The sequence below is a fragment of the Bombina bombina genome, chromosome 4 (genome assembly GCF_027579735.1).
Source record: "Bombina bombina isolate aBomBom1 chromosome 4, aBomBom1.pri, whole genome shotgun sequence".
Taxonomy (NCBI): domain Eukaryota; kingdom Metazoa; phylum Chordata; class Amphibia; order Anura; family Bombinatoridae; genus Bombina; species Bombina bombina.
The window spans coordinates 1,192,784,216-1,192,811,521 of record NC_069502.1 but is presented as its reverse complement, the minus strand read 5'-3'; the positions used below and the strand labels follow the sequence as shown (position 1 = coordinate 1,192,811,521).

Genomic DNA, 27,306 nt, shown 5'->3' with positions numbered 1-27,306 from the left:
TCTGCCTCAGAAGAAGAAAAAACACTAAACTAGTAGAATTTAGTAAAAGTATGCAGTGAAGACCAAGTATCTGCCTTGCAAATTTGGTCAACTGATGCCTCATTCTTAAAAGCCCAGGACCCAGGAAGTGGCAACTGATCTGGTAGAATGAGCAGCAATCCATTTAGGTGGAGGTTGTCCCACCTTCAAATAAGATTTATGAAAAACAGACAAACTAGAAGTTTGTCTAAACATTTTAGTGGCATCAGCATAATATTTAAAGGCCCTAACAACATCCAAATTGTGAAGAAGCCTTTCTGAAGAAATTTTAGGATTAGGACACAAAGAAGGAACAGCAGTTTCTCCAATAGTTGTTTATATTAAGTAACCTTAGGATTCTTAACCTCAAAAGTAAGCAAAACTTCCTTTAAAAGAGGACAAATATATTCAACTTTAAACAAAAGAGAGGAAGTTTCTGGTTCATGATCTGAGGAAGACATCAGAGAATCATCAGAGAAAACCTCTTCTTCTGAAGATACATAAGAAACCTTAGCAAGAGAGTTCTTGAGGAAATGAGAATCTTACCACCTCCAAAAGCAGCTCCAACAAAACAATCTTCACATCTAATGACTGGATAGCGCTCTAACAGATACGGAGCGCACACAAAACCAGAGGGCAAATAAAGAAAAAAAGCACGCCACAGTCTGATGTGCACAAACCCGAGGGATTACGAGCGCTAATTCAAAGTGTGCAAACCCGAAGGCCCACATCCCTACATACAACCCTCCGACATGTACAGCACTCCGAAGGGAAATGGGCCTCAACTCAGTCTAAGAACCCCTCTCTCTGAAGAATCATGTGTACATTTTCTTCTTCTATCCTTCACCTTCCTCCAGCGGAGGCAAAGAGAAGACTAGTTTACCAGTGAGGTGGGAGGGGTTATATAGAGCTCTTGGGGTTTGGGAATCTTTGCCTCCTACTAATGGCAGGGAATATTAATTCCCAGGAGTAATGAATCATGGACTCTCACCTCCTGTATGAAAGAAAAATTGGTTTATTCAGCACAAGGACATCCCTTTAAAATACATTAAAGATCAAGACCTAATTACAGCATGAAGGATGGAATGAAGATAAACAGCCTGGAAGCCCTTTGTCTAAATGACTTAATTGGCAATACTTACAGAAGTGTGCAGCCGCTAAGTAGCGAGCCCAGTAATACATTTACCCACAACATCTACAATAAGCATGCAAGGTGGGGTTATCTGTCTAAACGACAGCTCTTTTGGACCTACCTTTTCTTCGAACAATAAATTCAAATTTTGCTGGAACAAGGGTGTCTAGGCTGATATTGAGAATATCCAAACCAGCATCTTTCAGTTTGGGTAGTTGTCTTGCTAAGTTAATTCCATTAGTGGTAAGTGCAATGGTCTTCAGGCCTTCCAGTCGCCGGAGCTGTGCTACAAAAGGTAAAAACAGTGTTAGAAATGGTCGATCACCGCCTGAAACACTGTAAACGTTATAATTGACTTTAGCTCAACAGATTAAGTAGGTCATGAAATATATACAGTACTATAGCTGTTTAAATAGCAATTAAAGCCACAATTTATTATCTATAATTTACATGTGAATTTCTTATTTTGCCAGCCCCCTCATATGCCCCCATGGCCAGAGCATTTTTCATTATAATTATTAGCCAGTGGTTTGTCTAACAACAGGGTGTAGTTGGCCTATGGGCAGACCTAGGAATTCTAGGACAAGATTTTGCTGGTCTATGGCAGGGATTATGCAGCCTAGGGTCAAGGTTTAGTTTGTCTGTGGACAGGATTAAGATTTTCTAGGATAGGGTTTATCTTGTCAGAGGGCAGGATTAAGATATTCTGGGGCAGGGTTTATTTTATCTGTGGACAGGATTAAAATATTCTGGGGAATGGTTTTGCTTGTTTGTCTGTAGTAGGATTAAGATATTCTGAGGCAGGGTTTTGCTTGTCTATAGGTAGGACTAAGATATTCTGGGGCAGGGTTTAGCTTGTCTGTAGGCAGGATTAACCCCTTAATGACCGAGGACGTGCAGGGTACGTCCTCTTAAAAAAGTCACTTAACGACCAAGGACGTACCCTGCACGTCCTCGGTTTGGAAAGCAGCTGGAAGCGATCCTGATCACTTCCAGCTGTTTTCCGGTTATTGCAGGATGCCTCGATATTGAGGCATCCTGCAATAACATTTTTTACCCCTCCGGTGCAGAGAGAGCCACTCTGTGGCCCTCTCTGCACCGGACATCGATGGCCGCATTCGTTGGTGGGTGGGAGCTGAAGTGGGAGGTGGGTGGGCGGCCATCGATGGGGGCCCGCACGGGGGCGCGCGTGCACGGGGGGTGGCGGGCGCGTGCACGGGGCGGGAGCGGGTGGGAACCGCTACACTACAGAAAAAAGTTACAAGTAAATTGTAAAAAAAATGAAAATAAACTTATTTTTTTAAAAGCATCTAAGGGATCAGGAAGGGGTGGGGGGTTGGTATTGGGGGGGGGAAGCTGCACTACAGAAAAGGGACATTTTTTTTAATAATAACAGCATATTTTTCACTAAAATGGGTACTGGCAGCTGCCAGTACCCAAGATGGCGCACATTAAGTCAGAGGGGGGGGGGGTTAGAGAGCTGTTTGGTGGGGGATCAGTGAGGTTGGGGGCTAAGGGGGATCCTACACATAAGCATATGTAAATATGCTAAAAAAAATGCACAAAAAGGCCAAAATTTTCCTTTTATTTTAGTACTGGCAGAGTTTCTGCCAGTACTTAAGATGGCGGGGACAATTGTGGGGTGGGGGAGGGAAGAGAGCTGTTTGGGAGGGATCAGGGGGTCTGATGTTTCAGGTGGGAGGCTGATCTCTACACTAAAGCTAAAATTAACCCTTCAAGCTCCCTACAAGCTACCTAATTAACCCCTTCACTGCTAGCCATAATACACGTGTGATGCGCAGCGCCATTTAGCAGCATTCTAATTACCAAAAAGCAACGCCAAAGTCATATATGTCTGCTATTTCTGAACAAAGGGGATCCTAGAGAAGCATTTACAACCATTTGTGCCATAATTGCACAAGGTGTTTGTAAATGATTTCAGTGAGAAACCTAAAATTGTGAAAAATTTAACTTTTTTTTAATTTGATCGCATTTGGCGGTGAAATGGTGGCATGAAATATACCAAAATGGGCCTAGATCAATACTTGGGGTTGTCTACTACACTACACTAAAGCTAAAAATACCCCAAAAAGCTCCTTACATGCTTCCTAATTAACCCCTTCACTGCTGGGCATAATACACGTGTGGTGCGCAGTGGCATTTAGCGGCCTTCTAATTACCAAAAAGCAATGCCAAAGCCATATATGTCTGCTATTTCTGAACAAAGGGGATCCCAGAGAAGAATTTACAACCATTAATGCCATAATTGCACAAGCAGTTTGTAAATAATTTCAGTGAGAAACTGAAAGTTTGTGAAAAAATTTGTGAAATAGTGAACGATTTTTTGTATTTGATCGCATTTGGCGGTGAAATGGTGGCATGAAATATACCAAAATGGGCCTAGATCAATACTTTGGGATGTCTTCTAAAAAAAAATATACACATGTCAATGGATATTCAGGGATTCCTGAAAGATATCAGTGTCCCAATGTAACTAGCGCTAATTTTGAAAAAAAATGGTTTGAAAATAGCAAAGTGCTACTTGTATTTATGGCCCTATAAGTTACAAAAAAAGCAAAGAAGATGTAAACATTGGGTATTTCTAAACTCAGGACAAAATTTAGAAACTATTTAGCATGGGTGTTTTTTGCTGATTGTAGATATGTAACAGATTTTGGGGTTCAAAGTTAGAAAAAGTGTGTTTTTTTCCATTTTTCCTCATATTTTATAAATTATTTTATAGTAAATGATAAGATATGATGAAAATAATGGTATTTTTAGAAAGTCCATTTAATGGCGAGAAAAACGGTATATAATATGTGTGGGTACAGTAAATGAGTAAGAGGAAAATTTCAGCTAAACACAAACACCGCAGAAATGTAAAAATAGCCTTGGTCCCAAACGGACAGAAAATGGAAAAGTGCTCTGGTCACTAAGGGGTTAAGATATTCAAACATATATATTTATTAAAAGACATAAATTCTCATGGATCCATGTTACAAAACTGATTAAAAAATTAAATAAAAAAAGGTCAGGAATAGTTAAAATATATGTGTGTATATATATATATGTGTTAAGAAGCTATCGGGTTAGATCAAAAGGAACCTGACAGATAAAATCCGATAAAGGTTTACACTAATATTAATAGTATGTCCAAAAAACATGTGACTTGATGAAAAGTCCAAACAGCAGGATGATTAAAAGTCTCCTTGGGGTGCATCCGTGGGTGAATTTATGAAGTGGTGTTCATAATAATACATTATATATCCAATAGTGAAAAAACTATTTTTCTTTTACAAAGATATGACGAGTCCACGGATTTCATCCTTAGTTGTGGGATATTAACCTCCTGCTAACATGAAGTGGCAAAGAGCACCACAGCAGAGCTGTATATATAGCCCTTCCCCTTCCCCTCCACCCTCAGTCATTCTATTTGCCTGTGTTATACTAGGAAGACATGGTAAAGTGAGGTGTTAGTTTTAGTTTCTTCAATCAAGAAGTTTTTTATTTTAAATGGTACCGGTGCATACTATTTTCCTCAGGGGGATATGGAAGATTTCTGCCCTGAGGTTTGATGATCTTAACATTTGTAACGAAGATCCAAGCTGGTTCCCACGAAACTTCTGAAGATAACCATGAGACATCTTCAATGTGGAGACTGGTTTCATGCTACAAGCAGCATTAAGGTATGTGCAGCATTTTTTTCTGAGGAGACTTGGTGTATCAGAACTGGCTGGCATTATTTCCCTGTATGGGAATGGGGTAAGCAGTAAAACCAATTTTAATAAGAGGGGTGTTACTGGAGTCCCTATATTAAATTTATCATTAGTTGATATTTGGGCATTATGTGACATGGGAGACAATATAAAAAACGATGTTTTACGTTTTTTATTTTTGGCACTTATAACTTATTGTTTTTATGCTTGAGGGTTATATTGTGTGTGCATTTTTACTTTAGTGCAAAACTGCATTCCCATGCGGTGTTGTTTGGGCCTTCATCGACTTTTGACCTTAAGGGGCGGAGCCTATTTTGGCGCACTTTCTTCAGGCTTAGCAGCAGCAAACAGTAACTCGGTGGCTCCTGGACTGTGTAGCTGGTCTGAAGGGTTGGAAACTTGATTCAAAGTACACGGGGTGCAGAGGGTATTTTTATCTATCTTTTTACTACATGTTGATATAAGTACTTCTAAAGCTTTTTTCTGCCCTTGCTTCTGGGTGCAGAAATTTTTGGATTAACCAACGATATTAAGATAAATTTGGGAATAATTTAACATTTTTTGTGCGTTTTGGAAAAATTGTTCTTTTCTTAAAAGGCACAGTACACGTTTTTTTCTAATAAATAAGTGTTTAAACGACTTTTGTGGTATTCCTAGTCTGTTCAACATGTCTGACATTGAGGTTTTTCATCGTTCTATGTGTTTAGAAGCTATTGTGCAACCCCCTCTAACATTGTGTAACTTTTGTAAAGGGCTTTACAATGTAAAAAGCATATTTTAAATAAAGTAAGTGCGCCTAAGGATGATTCTCAGTCTGAAGAGAATCAGGATATGCCATCCAATTCTCCCCAAGTGTCACAACCTTTAACGCCCACACAAACGACGCCTAGTACTTCTAGTGCGTCTAATTCCTTTACTCTGCAGGAGATGGCTGCAGTTATGTCAACTACCCTTACAGAGGTATTGTCTAATTTACCAATGTTGCAGGGTAAACGCAGTAGGTCAAGTATTAATGTAAATACTGAATCCTCTGATGCTTTATTAGCTATTTCTGATGTTCCCTCACAGTGCTCTGAGTTGGGGATCAGGGAATTACTGTCTAAGGGTGAAATTTCTGATTCAGGGAATGTTTTGCCTCAGACAGATTCAGATGCTATGTCATTTAAATTTAAGCTTGAACACCTCCGCCTGTTGCTTAGGGAGGTTTTAGCGACTCTGGATGATTGTGATCCTATTGTGATTTCTCCAGAGAAATTGTGTAAAATGGATAAATATTTGGAAGTTCCTACTTACACTGATATTTTTCTGGTTCCTATGAGAATTTCGGAAATTATAAAAAAAGGAATGGGATAGACTAGGTATACCGTTTCTCCCCCTCCTACTTTTTGTTTCCCATACCAGACACCATTCGGGACTTATGAAACGGTCTCTAAGGTAGAGGGAGCTATATCTACCCTAGCTAAGTGTACAACTATATCCATTAAGGACAGTTGTGCTTTCAAGGACCTTATGGATATAAAATTAGTGGGTCTACTAAAGAAATTATTTATTAATCAGGGGTTTTCTTTTTCAACCGATGGCTTGCATTGTTCCAGTAATTACTGCAGCAGCTTTTTTGCTTTGAGGCTCTAGAGAAGTCTCTCAAGGTTGAGACCCCATTAGATGACATTTTGGATAGAATTAAGGCTCTCAAACTAGTTAATTCTTTTATTACTAATGACGCTTTTTAAATCACTAACGGCTAGATTTGGAGTTTGGCGGTAGATGGGCTGTTAACGCTCAGCGGGATTTTTTCTGGCCGCACCATAAAATTAACTCTGGTATCGAGAGTTCAAAAAAATGCTGCGTTAGGCTCCAAAAAAGGAGCGTAGAGCATTTTTACCGCAAATGCAACTCTCGATACCAGAGTTGCTTACGGACGCGGCCAGCCTCAAAAACGTGCTCGTGCACGATTCTCCCATAGGAAATAATGGGGCTGTTTGAGCTGAAAAAAAACCTAACACCTGCAAAAAAGCAGCGTTCAGCTCCTAACGCAGCCCCATTGTTTCCTATGGGGAAACACTTCCTACGTCTGCACCTAACACTCTAACATGTACCCCGAGTCTAAACACCCCTAACCTTACACTTATTAACCCCTATTCTGCCACCCCCGCTATCGCTGACACCTGCATATTATTTTTAACCCCTAATCTGCCGCTCCGTACACCGCCGCAACCTACGTTATCCCTATTGTCAAGGTATTTGAAATATTATTAAATAATATATAGAGGTATATTTGTCTTTATTTAATAGATCTGTGGATATGAACATGGTCTGTAGACAAAGGTTTGTTCCTAAGAGATCTCCCACATTCATTATGTAAAATTATGCTGAACACACAGGGGAAGATAATGGAACATTTGGCCTGCCAAATTTAATACAGTCACTTAGAGGAATGTTGGGGGAAGTAATTTTGAAAGAGAACAGGATGAGTCATAAAAGGCAAATTAAGAGGATAGATTGTCAGATAGGTAACACCACACAAAATATATGGAGACGAAATGTCTGAAATACCCATCTTGGAACTGATTAAAATCATAGAAAAACAGCTTTTATACACATAGGTGTTAATCATCCTTAAACATCAAATACACATCTGCACTACTAGCTAAACAGGAAATATGCTGCATTAAGACTTTTACAACTACTCGTGGATTGACCCCATGTGGTGAGTATGAGACAAAAAGTCTGGCAACTGAAGTTACTGAAAAGTTAGAATGTTAGGATAATACAGTGAAGGCCCATGACTTACATTATGATTTCAAAACAACTGTATATATTTTAATGGATATGAGATTTTTATATATATATATATATATATATATATATATATATATGTGTATATATATGTGTATATTTTGAAAGCATGAATATCTTAGCCTCTGTGTGTTTAAGAACATGAATAGATGTTTATGGACCTGAAGAGAAGTGATTATTAACATTTATTTTTATTTCAGATCTACATAGACAGGATTCACTTGGAATACAGTACAATACTGAATTAAAAATAAGCTATTATTCACATATAAATGCCAGGATACCGATAACATTGTAATGCATTTTAAACTAATAATTAGCAGTATTAAATTACCTAAATAAAATAAAATGTTAATAATATAACATATTTGGTATCAGAATAATCAGAAAAAAATAACCTAATATTAACCATCTGTAATTGGGGTTATATATGATTAATGCAGAGAGTGTGATCTGATTAAATAACCATTTTATGAAAGAAATTTTTTTTTTAACTTGCTTAAAAATGTTAGAGATGGTCTTGTTGTATTTGTTTGTTTGTACGTCTGCTGCCACCTAGTGTTATGATGCGGAATTGCAACCATGAGATGATTGGTTGTTGCAAAGAATGCATTTCCTTGACAACACATTTACCAAATAAACCAATCCATGTTCAGTTGCAAAGAACTAATCCAAGACAAGGCCGTGGGCGTTTCCAATATTCACCAATGACTGATAAATAATCAAAAAGGGGAGGGGTAAGATCAGATGATTTAACCCCAGCATAGAGACTAAGAAAGGGTTGTGTTATTTTGATCCAGAAAGGAGTAACTGCGGCAGTTATTAATCAAAAGCACACACCTACCATATGGACTCCATATGCTTTACCCCAATTTTGAATTTCTGAGGTGAATTGGATCTGTTGTAAAACATTGGGAACCGGATTGCTGTTTATTTGGGTGATGTATACAAGGTTTTTGTAAGATAAGTTATATGCATAGTTAATTTGTATTTAATAGATTTAAAGAAACAGTGTGTTTTTCTTTTTAAGTTAGCATTTCACAGCCTATATATATATTGTTTAAATCTGCGTCTGATTGACCAAGTAACTCATCTATGCAAGTTCTGATATTGTCAGTTAATTTTGTATTAGGATAAATTGCAGTTAAATAGCAGAATATATATATTATCCTATTGTTTTATAAACACTGTTTAGAATTGTATTGCTTGGATGTTAAAGGTTTTTAGTCCCATTGTGTTAAATAAATAAAAGGCTGAATTGTGAAGGTATATTTTTCTGGGTTTTGTAAGAAGGATAGCATATCTTAAGAGTTGGTTTTAACGCATATAAACTTTTATTTAATTTCCTTTTACTGCAAATATAGTTCAATATGTTTATGGATATTAACTAAATAAAAGAATTCAGATATTTATATTAATTGTATGGTCTAGTAGGTGCATGGTTGATAAGGGTTTCTATTTCTTTGTATTGTGTTTATAACCCTGCCATAAACTTATATATATATTATTTGGATAGCACTGCTAAGATTTTCATAAATATACTGACATAATAATTGGAGGCACTTTTTCTGAGATTTATTAATATTCCATCATAATTGATATAATATATTTGTAAGTAAATAGAAATTATTATAAAAGAGAAGAAAAAAAAATAAAAAAATTCATATTTCGATATTAATATTTTGAAGATATAATTTTTTTTTGAAAAGTTGAAATATTATTTTTCATATTTCGAGATTGTATTAATATCTTGAAATATTATTAAAGATTAATTTTGAAAAATTAATAAAAATATTAATTTTTCATATTTCAAAATTAATCAAAAATATTGATTTTTCATATTTTCAAAGTTAATCAAAAATATTAATTTTTCATATTTCGGAATATTAATTTTTCATATTTCAAAATTAATAATATTTTTTTTTTAAATATAAAATTTTTCCTTCTCTCTTTTTATTGGCAAAAATTGTATTAGCGTTTTAGTTTAACTAAGTACTAAACCAATATAATAATGTCTGTAGCCAGAAGTGACTCATTTAATTCTATACATAGCAATGAAATTGGTCCCATAACCATACCTATTACTAAAGGTCAGGTCCTTAAGAAAGATATCTTAAGTTACCTTAAAGGGAAGTTTAATATTGCGGGTGAATTAAATGATTTTATGGATATGCTTGAAACTAGGGCTAAAAATATTACCGTTAATAATAATATGTGGAATGAAGAGAATGAATTCTTCCAGGAATTATTAATGATTAATCAATGCGAAGCTCCCAAAAAGCGAGATGAACTAATACTAAAGTCCTGGCCCCTTTTAATATGCATAATTGACGAAATATCGTTTTGTGTCACAGACAAACGATTGCAAATACAGGAGCTAGAAAATAGTATTCGTTCCTCGCGCAGACGCGAAGAGGGTTTAAAAATAGCCAAAAATAAAATGGATGAATTTGCCCAAAACCTAGCCACCTTAGATAAGCACAATATGGACTTAATCGCGCAGATACAAGATTTAAATAAACAGCTTGCGCAAAGCCAGAGAGAACTAAGCGATTTAAAAAGGTCATATCGCCATAATGAAAACCCCTATATTAGCAATGAGAATAATACAGATAATGCTAACTCCTTTAGCGAACGCGTCAGGGACGAGGTACGAAAATATATAGAACAACATAGACAAATGACCCCTAACGGGTCAGAAGTAGATTTCCCAAATAGACAATCCCCTCAGGATGTAAATCCAGAGGACAGCTGTAGCGCAGCTGATGCGGGGGAGGGAAACTCTAACAGAGAATCCCAAAAACAGAATTTATGTTTACCTGATAAATTTCTTTCTCCAACGGTGTGTCCGGTCCACGGCGTCATCCTTACTTGTGGGATATTCTCCTCCCCAACAGGAAATGGCAAAGAGCCCAGCAAAGCTGGTCACATGATCCCTCCTAGGCTCCGCCTACCCCAGTCATTCGACCGACGTTAAGGAGGAATAATAGCATAGGAGAAACCATATGGTACCGTGGTGACTGTAGTTAAAGAAAATAAGTTATCAGACCTGATTAAAAAACCAGGGCGGGCCGTGGACCGGACACACCGTTGGAGAAAGAAATTTATCAGGTAAACATAAATTCTGTTTTCTCCAACATAGGTGTGTCCGGTCCACGGCGTCATCCTTACTTGTGGGAACCAATACCAAAGCTTTAGGACACGGATGAAGGGAGGGAGCAAATCAGGTCACCTAAATGGAAGGCACCACGGCTTGCAAAACCTTTCTCCCAAAAATAGCCTCAGAAGAAGCAAAAGTATCAAACTTGTAAAATTTGGTAAAAGTGTGCAGTGAAGACCAAGTCGCTGCCCTACATATCTGATCAACAGAAGCCTCGTTCTTGAAGGCCCATGTGGAAGCCACAGCCCTAGTGGAATGAGCTGTGATTCTTTCGGGAGGCTGCCGTCCGGCAGTCTCGTAAGCCAATCTGATGATGCTTTTAATCCAAAAAGAGAGAGAGGTAGAAGTTGCTTTTTGACCTCTCCTTTTACCTGAATAAACAACAAACAAGGAAGATGTTTGTCTAAAATCCTTTGTAGCATCTAAATAGAATTTTAGAGCGCGAACAACATCCAAATTGTGCAACAAGCGTTCCTTCTTTGAAACTGGTTTCGGACACAGAGAAGGTACGATAATCTCCTGGTTAATGTTTTTGTTAGAAACAACTTTTGGAAGAAAACCAGGTTTAGTACGTAAAACCACCTTATCTGCATGGAACACCAGATAAGGAGGAGAACACTGCAGAGCAGATAATTCTGAAACTCTTCTAGCAGAAGAAATTGCAACTAAAAACAAAACTTTCCAAGATAATAACTTAATATCAACGGAATGTAAGGGTTCAAACGGAACCCCCTGAAGAACTGAAAGAACTAAATTGAGACTCCAAGGAGGAGTCAAAGGTTTGTAAACAGGCTTGATTCTAACCAGAGCCTGAACAAAGGCTTGAACATCTGGCACAGCTGCCAGTTTTTTGTGAAGTAACACCGACAAGGCAGAAATCTGTCCCTTCAGGGAACTTGCCGATAATCCTTTTTCCAATCCTTCTTGAAGGAAGGATAGAATCCTAGGAATCTTAACCTTGTCCCAAGGGAATCCTTTAGATTCACACCAACAGATATATTTTTTCCAAATTTTGTGGTAAATCTTTCTAGTTACAGGCTTTCTGGCCTGAACAAGAGTATCGATAACAGAATCTGAGAAACCTCGCTTCGATAAAATCAAGCGTTCAATCTCCAAGCAGTCAGCTGGAGTGAAACCAGATTCGGATGTTCGAACGGACCCTGAACAAGAAGGTCTCGTCTCAAAGGTAGCTTCCAAGGTGGAGCCGATGACATATTCACCAGATCTGCATACCAAGTCCTGCGTGGCCACGCAGGAGCTATCAAGATCACCGACGCCCTCTCCTGATTGATCCTGGCTACCAGCCTGGGGATGAGAGGAAACGGCGGGAACACATAAGCTAGTTTGAAGGTCCAAGGTGCTACTAGTGCATCCACTAGAGCCGCCTTGGGATCCCTGGATCTGGACCCGTAGCAAGGAACTTTGAAGTTCTGACGAGAGGCCATCAGATCCATGTCTGGAATGCCCCATAGTTGAGTGACTTGGGCAAAGATTTCCGGATGGAGTTCCCACTCCCCCGGATGCAATGTCTGACGACTCAGAAAATCCGCTTCCCAATTTTCCACTCCCGGGATGTGGATAGCAGACAGGTGGCAGGAGTGAGACTCCGCCCATAGAATGATCTTGGTCACTTCTTCCATCGCTAGGGAACTCCTTGTTCCCCCCTGATGGTTGATGTACGCAACAGTCGTCATGTTGTCTGATTGAAACCGTATGAACTTGGTCCTCGCTAGCTGAGGCCAAGCCTTGAGAGCATTGAATATCGCTCTCAGTTCCAGAATATTTATCGGTAGAAGAGATTCTTCCCGAGACCAAAGACCCTGAGCTTTCAGGGATCCCCAGACCGCGCCCCAGCCCATCAGACTGGCGTCGGTCGTGACAATGACCCACTCTGGTCTGCGGAATGTCATCCCTCGTGACAGGTTGTCCAGGGACAGCCACCAACGGAGTGAGTCTCTGGTCCTCTGATTTACTTGTATCTTTGGAGACAAGTCTGTATAGTCCCCATTCCACTGACTGAGCATGCACAGTTGTAATGGTCTTAGATGAATGCGCGCAAAAGGAACTATGTCCATTGCCGCTACCATCAACCCGATCACTTCCATGCACTGAGCTACGGAAGGAAGAGGAACGGAATGAAGAATTCGACAAGAGTCCAGAAGTTTTGTCTTTCTGGCCTCTGTTAGAAAAATCCTCATTTCTGAGGAGTCTATAATTGTTCCCAAGAAGGGAACCCTTGTTGACGGGGATAGAGAACTCTTTTCCACGTTCACTTTCCAGCCGTGAGATCTGAGAAAGGCCAGGACGATGTCCGTGTGAGCCTTTGCTCGAGGGAGGGACGACGCTTGAATCAGAATGTCGTCCAGGTAAGGTACTACTGCAATGCCCCTTGGTCTTAGCACCGCTAGAAGGGACCCTAGTACCTTTGTGAAAATCCTTGGAGCAGTGGCTAATCCGAAAGGAAGCGCCACGAACTGGTAATGTTTGTCTAGGAATGCAAACCTTAGGAACCGATGATGTTCCTTGTGGATAGGAATATGTAGATACGCATCCTTTAAATCCACCGTGGACATGAATTGACCTTCCTGGATGGAAGGAAGGATAGTTCGAATGGTTTCCATCTTGAACGATGGGACCTTGAGAAATTTGTTTAAGATCTTGAGATCTAGGATTGGTCTGAACGTTCCCTCTTTTTTGGGAACTATGAACAGATTGGAGTAGAACCCCATCCCTTGTTCTCTCAATGGAACAGGATGAATCACTCCCATTTTTAACAGGTCTTCTACACAATGTAAGAACGCCTGTCTTTTTATGTGGTCTGAAGACAACTGAGACCTGTGGAACCTCCCCCTTGGGGGAAGTCCCTTGAATTCCAGAAGATAACCCTGGGAGACTATTTCTAGCGCCCAAGGATCCAGAACATCTCTTGCCCAAGCCTGAGCGAAGAGAGAGAGTCTGCCCCCCACCAGATCCGGTCCCGGATCGGGGGCCAATATTTCATGCTGTCTTGGTAGCAGTGGCAGGTTTCTTGGCCTGCTTTCCCTTGTTCCAGCCTTGCATTGGTCTCCAAGCCGGCTTGGCCTGAGAAGTATTACCCTCTTGCTTAGAGGACGTAGCACCTTGGGCTGGTCCGTTTTTACGAAAGGGACGAAAATTAGGTCTATTTTTTGCCTTGAAAGGCCGATCCTGAGGAAGGGCATGGCCCTTACCCCCAGTGATATCAGAGATAATCTCTTTCAAGTCAGGACCAAACAGCGTTTTCCCCTTGAAAGGAATGTTTAGTAGCTTGTTCTTGGAAGACGCATCAGCCGACCAAGATTTCAACCAAAGCGCTCTGCGCGCCACAATAGCAAACCCAGAATTCTTAGCCGCTAACTTAGCCAATTGCAAAGAGGCGTCTAGAGTGAAAGAATTAGCCAATTTGAGAGCATTGACTCTGTCCATAATCTCCTCATAAGGAGGAGAGTCACTATCGAGCACCTTAATCAGTTCATCAAACCAGAAATATGCGGCTGTAGTGACAGGGACAATGCATGAAATGGGTTGTAGAAGGTAACCCTGCTGAACAAACATCTTTTTAAGCAAACCTTCTAATTTTTTATCCATAGGATCTTTGAAAGCACAACTATCCTCTATGGGAATAGTGGTGCGTTTGTTTAAAGTAGAAACCGCTCCCTCGACCTTGGGGACTGACTGCCATAAGTCCTTTCTGGGGTCGACCATAGGAAACAATTTTTTAAATATGGGGGGAGGGACGAAAGGAATACCGGGCCTTTCCCATTCTTTATTAACAATGTCCGCCACCCGCTTGGGTATAGGAAAAGCTTCTGGGAGCCCCGGCACCTCTAGGAACTTGTCCATTTTACATAGTTTCTCTGGGATGACCAAATTTTCACAATCATCCAGAGTGGATAATACCTCCTTAAGCAAAATGCGGAGATGTTCCAATTTAAATTTAAAAGTAATCACATCAGATTCAGCCTGCTGAGAAATGTTCCCTAAATCAGTAATTTCTCCCTCAGACAAAACCTCCCTGGCCCCCTCAGATTGGGTTAGGGGCCCTTCAGAGATATTAATATCAGCGTCGTCATGCTCTTCAGTAACTAAAACAGAGCATCCACGCTTACGCTGACAAGGGTTCATTTTGGCTAAAATGTTTTTGACAGAATTATCCATTACAGCCGTTAATTGTTGCATAGTAAGGAGTATTGGCGCGCTAGATGTACTAGGGGCCTCCTGAGTGGGCAAGACTCGTGTAGACGAAGGAGGGAATGATGCAGTACCATGCTTACTCCCCTCACTTGAGGAATCATCTTGGGCATCATTGTCATTATCACATAAATCACATTTATTTAAATGAATAGGAATTCTGGCTTCCCCACATTCAGAACACAGTCTATCTGGTAGTTCAGACATGTTAAACAGGCATAAACTTGATAAGAAAGTACAAAAAACGTTTTGAAATAAAACCGTTACTGTCACTTTAAATTTTAAACTGAACACACTTTATTACTGCAATTGCGAAAAAACATGAAGGAATTGTTCAAAATTCACCAAACTTTCACCACAGTGTCTTAAAGCCTTGAAAATATTGCACACCAATTTTGGAAGCTTTAACCCTTAAAATAACGGAACCGGAGCCGTTTTAAGCTTTAACCCCTTTACAGTCCCTGGTATCTGCTTTGCTGAGACCCAACCAAACCCAAAGGGGAATACGATACCAAATGACGCCTTCAGAAGTCTTTTATAAGTATCAGAGCTCCTCTCACATGCGACTGCATGCCATGCCTCTCAAAAACAAGTGCGCAACACCGGCGCGAAAATGAGACTCTGCCTATGCTTTGGGAAAGCCCCTAAAGAATAAGGTGTCTAAAACAGTGCCTGCCGATATTATTATATCAAAATACCCAGAATAAATGATTCCTCAAGGCTAAATAAGTGTTAATATCAATCGATTTAGCCCAAAAAAGGTCTACAGTTTAAATAAGCCCTTGTGAAGCCCTTATTTACAATCGTAATAAACATGGCTTACCGGATCCCATAGGGAAAATGACAGCTTCCAGCATTACATCGTCTTGTTAGAATGTGTCATACCTCAAGCAGCAAAGGACTGCAAACTGTTCCCCCAACTGAAGTTAATTGCTCTCAACAGTCCTGTGTGGAACAGCCATGGATTTTAGTTACGGTTGCTAAAATCATTTTCCTCATACAAACAGAATTCTTCATCTCTTTTCTGTTTCTGAGTAAATAGTACGTACCAGCACTATTTGAAAATAACAAACTCTTGATTGAATAATGAAAAACTACAGTTAAACACTAAAAAACTCTAAGCCATCTCCGTGGAGATGTTGCCTGTACAACGGCAAAGAGAATGACTGGGGTAGGCGGAGCCTAGGAGGGATCATGTGACCAGCTTTGCTGGGCTCTTTGCCATTTCCTGTTGGGGAGGAGAATATCCCACAAGTAAGGATGACGCCGTGGACCGGACACACCTATGTTGGAGAAATAAGTCTGATAAAGTCTATGATTCCCATAAAATAATCACCTTCGTACAACGCGCAGTACCTATATTCTCCAATAAGGGAACAACATCTGTAATTGATCATTTACAGGCTTTTGAAAATGCGTTAGCTATAATGAATGTTACAAGTGAGAAATTGAAAATTGAATTTCTGCCTTGGGTATTTGACAGTAAGCATAACAAATTCTTTGTTTCACTAAAGGATATGAATATTCATTCCTGGAATGGGGTAAAACAACAATGCAGAAAAGAATTCGGGCAATATCGCACTAAAACTGCCGCGAAAATAGCGGTATATGGTTTAAAGTGTCGTGCAAATCAGAGTCCAGTCGAATTCCTTTCTGTATTGAAAAATGCGTACAGTATGGCTGAAGATAATCCCAGATTTGATGGCTCAGAATTTGTAAATTTATTTTTTGAAGCATTGCCTACACCCATCAAAATCAACTTAGCTAGAGATTTTGATGAGGACTGCTCATTGGAATGGCTGATCAAACAGAGTACGAAGTTATACTCTATTCAGCAGTCCAGTGAGCAGGGGGTTAAAAAGGAGTCAAAACCCAAAATTGTGGCAGAAACTAGGGTGTCACCTAAACCCCTCAATTTGGAGTCTAAAAACAGAACTTATGCAGAGGTGGCCAGTCAAAACAGGCCATCTCCACAGAGGTTTAATTCTGCCCCTCCCCCTACACAGGTTGAGGCGCAGGGAGACTATAACCAAAGTGGGGGACATAATCAGGTGAATAATTACTCACAAAGAGAATACTCACCAAATAATTGGTATCCGCACAAGGGTAGATACAATAGACGGCGAAGATATTCTCAGGGTAACCAGACACCCCAGGTATATAATGCTCCCCAAAGTACTAATGCTGAACAAGCTAAACCCCAGGGGCAACCACACCAGAATAGAAATAGTGGCCCTGATTCTGAGGGAACCCAATGGTCCAGGAATCAGTACAATGGGGCACCAAGAGATAGGCCCAGGGGTAGAGGTAACTTGTACAATCAGGTAGATATGCTGTTTACCCAATTAAATCGGTTGAGCGAACAAATCGCTAATATGAGTCAAAAATCTACGGCTCAGCAACCGAACAATACTTTTTTAGGGGTACAGCCAGTGGTCAGCAGTGGACCACAGGCACAGTCATAAATACTGCAGTATCACCTGCAGGGGAGGGGAGAGATATACAAAATGTAGTAATAAATATCAATGATACTAATCATGTTATCTCCCCACAGACCGGAAATGGACAAATTAGCTGTGACAATGAGCGACATCAGCCGGGAAAAATTAACCAAACTTTTCCTCTGCAGTGTTCTCTTAACATTATTTCCACAGATGCAGTACACAAGAACCCAGCTGACCTTGTCATAGGGGAAACAGGTAGGTATGAAATTTCCTCTGCATCGAATGACACAGCGGATCCAGGTAAAACGTGGCGAAGCCCACAGATGTACAAGAATGCAAATTTTATGTGTGAAATGATAGAAACTGCAGGAAGATATTATGTACTAGTTGAGCTGCAAGATTCAGTCTCCAACCCTATCAGGGGATTAATTGACACTGGGTCACAGGCAACTATCTTATCCCACAGGTACTACACACAGCTAAATGAGCTAACACCCCACAAACCCAAAATAAGAGAATTTGACGGTTCTCTAATAGGTGTTGGGGGTGACTCCCTAAAAGTTTACGGTACTGCCTGGTTAAAATTTAAATTGGGGAACAGGGTCATAAGACACCCTGTCATTATAGTGGATCTGCCAACTGATCGTTTAATTATTGGTAGTGATCTCCTGAAACGATTAAGCACCATAATTGATTGCATAAATAATGTAATTTGGTCGCAAGTTAAACGGCCTATCAATTATGAAAAATCTGGTATATCTCGCACCCGACATAGCTGTCACGTGGTGGAAGAGAAACCAGATGCTGTGGAGATTCATTTCAGGAATAACTCTGTACCTGAAATCACTATTCTACAAATAGATGATCAAACTCCTTTTAGTGGCTCTGATAGTAATACTTTTAAAATTTCGCCCGGAAAGATAGCGAATATCTCCCTAGATGGCGATATATTAACCATATCACTCCACAAGGGGGATCCTAAAATCCCTAAAGGGGGAGACCATGCTCAATACCTCACAGGGATTGAGAGAGTTAAAGAGGATCTATTTATCCCTATACAAGTACATGACCTTGGTAAAACCAAGTATGCTAAAATAAACTTAAAACAGGAAGCTAGCTATATAAGCGAAGGTTTATTAGCGCAAATAGCTGAACCTAAAGTGATTAAATATCTTTCTCCCCAAGACCACTGTGTCAACGGCCTGGATGACAGGTCTGAAAGCTATAACATCACAGCTAAGTGCTTATTATCTATCTCTATTGGTAATAAGTCAGTGAAGCACCTGTTTTTAGTTTTAAATACTCCCCATAATCAAATATACATTGGCAATGATATCTTACATAGATATGCCATACAAATAGATCTGATTAATTCTTGCCTTTGGAGCAGGTTAAAGGGGGACCCTGAAGTCTTTCAGGATGAAAATGCAGCCCTAAAATCAAACCAGCAATTGCCATATGCTGTGAATATGCAGGTATCTAGCGATGTTATAATTCCTGCTGGGGCTGATAAATTTCTTTTACCCTTACAGGTAAAGAGAGGTCAGAAATTAAAAACTTCTGAAACACTAATTTGCCTCTCCCATAGAATACAAAATCTGGGTGTCACAGTGACTTACACTCCTATGGTGAATATTGGAACTATTCCAATACATATTATTGTGCATAACATGACCCCACAGGATATAACATTATCCAAGGGAACTACCATAGGATATGCACTGGAATCAAGTTATTACACTTTTGGATTCCAGAATAATGTAATTGGGCTAATACCTGAAGGATACCTAACTGAAGAACAATTAATAGAACAATCCTTTGCATCTATGCCAGAGGGTCTATTTAATGTTCAATCTATTTATCCCTTCAGCTCAGAGGAAGGCATCTGTAAAATTGAAGAAGCCTCTCTAGTGTTTGATCAGCCAATCAAACAGCAAGATTACCCCAATACCCAGAGTCATGGGAGCAATGTAAATTATAATCAAGGGGATCTCACCTCTAGACTGGAAGAAGCCTATGAAATAGGACAGCCTGAAATCTTTCCAGGATTTCAGCAAATAGTAGAAGAGCAAATATCCTTAGCTAATGGCTGTTCCAGCGATGATTAACGCCAACAGCTGCGAGAACTCCTGATGGAGTACAAGGATATTTTTGCTAAGGATTCTTATGACTGTGGTACTACAGACTTGCACATTGCAAGAATACAAACAGATCCCGATGCACCACCTGTATTTGTCAAACAATACAGACTTCCCTTAGCCTCATATGATTCTCTTGCAGAGATCATAAGGAATTTGGAAGAAAGAGGTATTATCAGACAGGTGCACAGCTCTTATAATAATCCTATTCTAGGTGTCCTTAAGCCCAATGGACAATGGCGTTTGTGTGCTGACTTAAGACAGCTAAACAAACGAGTATACATGTCTGGCTGGCCTGTACCATACATTGACCAGTGCCTAGCACAAATGCAGGGATCCAAAATATTCACTGCCATTGATTGTGCACAGGGATATTGGACCATAAAGGTACATGAAGAGGACCAATATAAGCTAGCATTCTCCTTCCAAAAGATTCAGTATGCATTCCAGAGACTTCCATTTGGATACATAAATTCTGGACATGAATTTGCTGTATTCATGCATAAGGCTATGCCTGACGCACTGGAAAGGGGGACCTTATCTTATGTTGATGATGTTTTAATCAAAAGCACAGACTTTGAAAAACACATCGCAGAGCTTAAACACGTCCTCAGCCAACTTAAAAGGGCAGGTGTCAAATTATCCCTGCAAAAAGCTCAATGGTGCCGCACTCGTGTAAACTTCTTGGGACATGAAGTTACCTCTGAAGGATTAAATCCCCAAAAGAAAAAGGTGGAAGCTATAGTGAATTCTAAAAACCCAACTAACTTAAAGGAATTGAGATCATTCCTGGGTATGACGAATTATTCTCGCAAATTCATTGATAATTATGCGGAATTAGCTAAACCACTACTACTTCTTCTGAAGAAAGATGTGAAATGGCACTGGAGTGAGTCTCAAGAGACAGCCATCAGAGAGCTGAAGAGAAAACTCACTCAAGCACCTTGCTTAGCGTACCCTGAAGGTGGTAAACCTTTCTACTTAGAAACAGGGTACACAGATGTAAGCATGAGTGCTGTGTTATACCAAAAGCATGATAATTTGAACAAAGCCATTGCTTATGCGAGCAAAAATCTATCCCCAGTAGAAATAAAGTTTAACGATTGCGAAAAAGCCCTCTTATCTACTGTATGGGCTCTACAAAATTTCCGCAGCTATATACAGGGCGAGAAAATTATTGTGGAAACGGCCCACCAGCCTTTGCTATATTTGCAAAGTGAGAGAATAAGAGATGGGAATTTGTCTAATAGCCGCATAACAGCGTGGACTCTTTCCTTACAAGGCTGGCCCTTAGAAATTCGCTACAAGCAGAATAAAAAGAATCCAGTCGCACAAGGGCTTGCTGAGCTCCACGACTGTACTGCTAGAGATCCTGGGGAAGGATTATCAGAAGATGATTTTCTGGAAGAACAATTGCTTTCCCCATATAAAATGTACAATGAGGACCATTGTCAAACATTACCTTGGGTATATGTTGATGGTTGTTCTTACCATGCCACTATTGGTAATGAGCGCAGATTAGTCGCTGGCATTGGTATAACTGGGGCAAACGGATTCTCAAATATATCTGTAGGTTTCAACATTGGACCAAGATCCAGTCAAGTTGCAGAACTAACTGCTGTTTTCAAAACCATTGAAATGGCTATTGAACATGGTATTCATGAATTTGTGATCATAACTGACTCAAATTATGTGCGTGACAGTTTTGTTGAATACCTGCCAACTTGGAAAAGAAATGGCATGCAGAAAAGCAATAACAAACCAGTCAAGCATGGCAAGTTGTTCTGCGAGATTGATAATCTGGTAGTATCCAATGATTTAACCATACACTGGAAAAAGACCAAGGGTCATTCCAGAGTTCTAGGTCCTGATAAGGAAGGCAATGACCTTAAGGATTCATTAGCCAAACAAGGAGCCATAACTGGAGAACTCCTTAATATTGACCACTTAATGGGCGCAATTCAGGTAGAAGCCATTACCAGAAACCAGGCAAAACAACAGAGTGAGCCTAACTTGATACAATGGAGTCAGGATTCTACTAGTGAGGACCTGATCACTAGTCAAAAAGAAGACCCCATTGTAGGCATCTTCTATAAACACATAGAAGATCCTGAAAGCAACCCCATCTCAAAAGATGATTGTATTGGCAAGGAAGATCTTAGAATCTTAATAAAATCTAAATCTCAATTCAAATTACAGGATGGTTTGTTAATTAGAACCTCCAAAACTGGCATCCAGCAGTGGGTAGTACCCACCAAGTTCCGAGGTCTAATGCTTCAACATGCCCATGATGCTCCCACATCTGGTCATCGTGGTGCCAAACTCACATATGAAATATTGCGTGATTACGCTTTTTGGCCACACATGTTGAAAGATGTTCAAACCTACTGTCAAGGGTGTTTAATCTGTCCACAGTTCCAACCCACTGCACCAACGCATAGAGCGCCATTGCAGAAGAGGGGGATGGTAATGCCATGGTCAGATATACAAATTGATTTTATCGGTCCAGTAACAAGATCATCAAGAGGTAACAAGTACATGTTAACAGTGACATGCCTGTTCACTAAATGGGTAGAGTGCATTAGTGCACCTAACAATAGTGCAGAAACATGTGCAGCATTGCTCATCAACCATGTATTTTCCAGATTTGGTTTGCCCCAAAGAATCGAATCAGATCGGGGGACCCACTTCACTAGCGAAGTGATGACAAAAATGTGGAAAATACTAGGGGTTAAAAGAAAGCTCCATATTGCTTATAGAGCTGCCTCAAGTGGTGGTGTAGAGCGTTACAACCAATCCATTGTTAAAATCCTCAAAAAGTTTGTGAGTGAAACAGGTAAAGACTGGGATATAAAACTACCTCTAGTCTTAATGGCATTAAGAGCAACTCCAAGTAGTGCTACCAAGATGTCACCTTTTGAGCTGATGACTGGTAGAAGAATGGTTCTACCTCAGCATCTGCTGTACCGTACATCAGACCAAAATTTGATAAACGCTGCCAATACACATCAATATGTGGAAAACTTAAGAAAGCACCTGCAATATGCCTTTGCATTTGCTCAAAGGAATTTAGAAAGAGCCGCAACTGCCACTAAAACCTATTATGATCTCAAAACATCCAAAAAGGAATATGAAATAAATGATAAAGTTTATCTTTATAACTTTGGAAGAGATCAGGTTAGGGAGAAGAAATTTCTTCCCTCATGGAAAGGTCCTTTCGTCATTACTGACAAAATATCTCCAGTGGCCTATAAAATACGGATCCCCAAAAATGAAAGTTTCATAGATAAATGGGTCCATATCAATCAATTGCGAGCGTGTCATCCCAGATCCCAACTACAAGTCATAGAGGGAGAATGAAGTGTCATATCCCCAAATGAACTAAAGACATACTATAGTTTAAAGATGCCTAACTGATAAACATGAAGGTTCAAAATTGACAGACTATCTACATAGAAGACTGTCCATGATGTGTACGGTCAACATCCTCACCAAATACCACTAACTTTGATCCAATTCAAATACATGTGTCCTACATATTTTTGAATTGGAAAGGGGGATTTATGTCAAGGTATTTGAAATATTATTAAATAATATATAGAGGTATATTTGTCTTTATTTAATAGATCTGTGGATATGAACATGGTCTGTAGACAAAGGTTTGTTCCTAAGAGATCTCCCACATTCATTATGTAAAATTATGCTGAACACACAGGGGAAGACAATGGAACATTTGGCCTGCCAAATTTAATACAGTCACTTAGAGGAATGTTGGGGGAAGTAATTTTGAAAGAGAACAGGATGAGTCATAAAAGGCAAATTAAGAGGATAGATTGTCAGATAGGTAACACCACACAAAATATATGGAGACGAAATGTCTGAAATACCCATCTTGGAACTGATTAAAATCATAGAAAAACAGCTTTTATACACATAGGTGTTAATCATCCTTAAACATCAAATACACATCTGCACTACTAGCTAAACAGGAAATATGCTGCATTAAGACTTTTACAACTACTCGTGGATTGACCCCATGTGGTGAGTATGAGACAAAAAGTCTGGCAACTGAAGTTACTGAAAAGTTAGAATGTTAGGATAATACAGTGAAGGCCCATGACTTACATTATGATTTCAAAACAACTGTATATATTTTAATGGATATGAGATGTATATATATATATATATATATATATATATATATATATATATATATATGTGTATATATATGTGTATATTTTGAAAGCATGAATATCTTAGCCTCTGTGTGTTTAAGAACATGAATAGATGTTTATGGACCTGAAGAGAAGTGATTATTAACATTTATTTTTATTTCAGATCTACATAGACAGGATTCACTTGGAATACAGTACGATACTGAATTAAAAATAAGCTATTATTCACATATAAATGCCAGGATAGCGATAACATTGTAATGCATTTTAAACTAATAATTAGCAGTATTAAATTACCTAAATAAAATAAAATGTTAATAATATAACATATTTGGTATCAGAATAATCAGAAAAAAATAACCTAATATTAACCATCTGTAATTGGGGTTATATATGATTAATGCAGAGAGTGTGATCTGATTAAATAACCATTTTATGAAAGAAATTTTTTTTTTAACTTGCTTAAAAATGTTAGAGATGGTCTTGTTGTATTTGTTTGTTTGTACGTCTGCTGCCACCTAGTGTTATGATGCGGAATTGCAACCATGAGATGATTGGTTGTTGCAAAGAATGCATTTCCTTGACAACACATTTACCAAATAAACCAATCCATGTTCAGTTGCAAAGAACTAATCCAAGACAAGGCCGTGGGCGTTTCCAATATTCACCAATGACTGATAAATAATCAAAAAGGGGAGGGGTAAGATCAGATGATTTAACCCCAGCATAGAGACTAAGAAAGGGTTGTGTTATTTTGATCCAGAAAGGAGTAACTGCGGCAGTTATTAATCAAAAGCACACACCTACCATATGGACTCCATATGCTTTACCCCAATTTTGAATTTCTGAGGTGAATTGGATCTGTTGCAAAACATTGGGAACCGGATTGCTGTTTATTTGGGTGATGTATACAAGGTTTTTGTAAGATAAGTTATATGCATAGTTAATTTGTATTTAATAGATTTAAAGAAACAGTGTGTTTTTCTTTTTAAGTTAGCATTTCACAGCCTATATATATATTGTTTAAATCTGCGTCTGATTGACCAAGTAACTCATCTATGCAAGTTCTGATATTGTCAGTTAATTTTGTATTAGGATAAATTGCAGTTAAATAGCAGAATATATATATTATCCTATTGTTTTATAAACACTGTTTAGAATTGTATTGCTTGGATGTTAAAGGTTTTTAGTCCCATTGTGTTAAATAAATAAAAGGCTGAATTGTGAAGGTATATTTTTCTGGGTTTTGTAAGAAGGATAGCATATCTTAAGAGTTGGTTTTAACGCATATAAACTTTTATTTAATTTCCTTTTACTGCAAATATAGTTCAATATGTTTATGGATATTACCTAAATAAAAGAATTCAGATATTTATATTAATTGTATGGTCTAGTAGGTGCATGGTTGATAAGGGTTTCTATTTCTTTGTATTGTGTTTATAACCCTGCCATAAACTTATATATATATTATTTGGATAGCACTGCTAAGATTTTCATAAATATACTGACACTATGTACCCCTAATCTGCTGCCCCTAACACCGCCGACCCCTATATTATATTTATTAACCCCTAACCTGCCCCCCACAACGTCGCCGCCAGCTACTTACAATAATTAACCCCTAATCTGCCGACTGCAAAGCGCCGACACCTACGTTATCCTTATGTACCCCTAATCTGCTGCCCCTAACACCGCCGACCCCTATATTATATTTATTAACCCCTAATCTGCCCCCCTCAACGTCGCCGACACCTGCCTACACTTATTAACCCCTAATCTGCCGAGCGGACCTGAGCGCTACTATAATAAAGTTATTAACCCCTAATCCGCCTCACTAACCCTATCATAAATAGTATTAACCCCTAATCTGCCCTCCCTAACATCGCCGACACCTAACTTCAATTATTAACCCCTAATCTGACGACCGGAGCTCACCGCTACTATAATAAATGGATTAACCCCTAAAGCTAAGTCTAACCCTAATACTAACACCCCCCTAAGTTAAATATAATTTAAATCTAACGAAATTAATTAACTCTTATTAAATAAATTATTCCTATTTAAAGCTAAATACTTACCTGTAAAATAAATCCTAATATAGCTACAATATAAATTATAATTACATTGTAGCTATTTTAGGATTAATATTTATTTTACAGGCAAATTTGTAATTATTTTAACCAGGTACAATAGCTATTAAATAGTTAATAACTACTTAATAGCTACCTAGTTAAAATAATTACAAAATTACCTGTAAAATAAGTCCTAACCTAAGTTATAATTAAACCTAACACTACCCTATCAATAAATTAATTAAATAAAATACCTACAATTACCTACAATTAACCTAACACTACACTATCAATAAATTAATTAAATACAATTGCTACAAATAACTACAATTACATAAACTAACTAAAGTACAAAAAATAAAAAAGAACTAAGTTACAAAAAATAAAAAAATATTTACAAACATAAGAAAAATATTACAACAATTTTAAACTAATTACACCTACTCTAAGCCCCCTAATAAAATAACAAAAAAAAAAAAATTCCCTACCCTATTCTAAATTAATAAATTTAAAAGCTCTTTTACCTTACCAGCCCTGAACAGGGCCCTTTGCGGGGCATGCCCCAAGAAAATCAGCTCTTTTGCCTGTAAAAAGAAACATACAATACCCGCCCCCAACATTACAACCCACCACCCACATACCCCTAATCTAACCCAAACCCCCCTTAAATAAACCTAACACTAAGCCCCTGAAGATCTTCCTACCTTGTCTTCACCATACCAGGTTCACCGATCCGTCCTGGCATCCGGTGCTGAAGAGGTCCAGAAGAGGCTCCAAAGTCTTCCTCCTATCCGGCAAGAAGAGGACATCCGGACCGGCAAACATCTTCATCCAAGCTGCATCTTCGATCTTCTTCCATCCGGTGCGGAGCGGGTCCATGAATCAGAATCAAGTTCAATCCGATTGGCTGATCCAATCAGCCAATCAGATTGAGCTCGCATTCTATTGGCTGATCGGAACAGCCAATAGAATGCGAGCTCAATCTGATTGGCTGATTGGATCAGCCAATATGATTGAACTTGATTCTGATTGGCTGATTCCATCAGCCAATCAGAATATTCCTACCTTAATTCCGATTGGCTGATAGAATCCTATCAGCCAATCGGAATTCGAGGGACGCCATCTTGGATGACGTCCCTTAAAGGAACCGTCATTCGTCGGGAGACGCCGGAAGAAGAAGATGGATCCGCGTCGGATGCTTCAACATGGACCCGCTCCGCACCGGATGGAAGAAGATCGAAGATGCAGCTTGGATGAAGATGTTTGCCGGTCCGGATGTCCTCTTCTTGCCGGATAGGAGGAAGACTTTGGAGCCTCTTCTGGACCTCTTCAGCACCGGATGCCAGGACGGATCGGTGATACCTGGATGGTGAAGACAAGGTAGGAAGATCTTCAGGGGCTTAGTGTTAGGTTTATTTAAGGGGGGTTTGGGTTAGATTAGGGGTA

The 27,306-nt window shown here is 39.1% G+C and overlaps 1 protein-coding gene across 3 annotated transcripts in view; it reads right to left on the bottom strand.

Moving 5' to 3' along the window:
* MOCS1 (molybdenum cofactor synthesis 1) overlaps nucleotides 1-27,306 on the bottom strand; it is a 255,798-nt gene that overhangs the window by 145,444 nt on the left and 83,048 nt on the right. For all 3 annotated transcript variants that reach the window (XM_053712667.1, XM_053712668.1, XM_053712669.1), the window contains exon 4: nucleotides 1,272-1,436. In XM_053712667.1, the coding sequence (XP_053568642.1) occupies nucleotides 1,272-1,436 (165 nt within the window). The remainder of the gene's footprint in view (nucleotides 1-1,271; nucleotides 1,437-27,306) is intronic.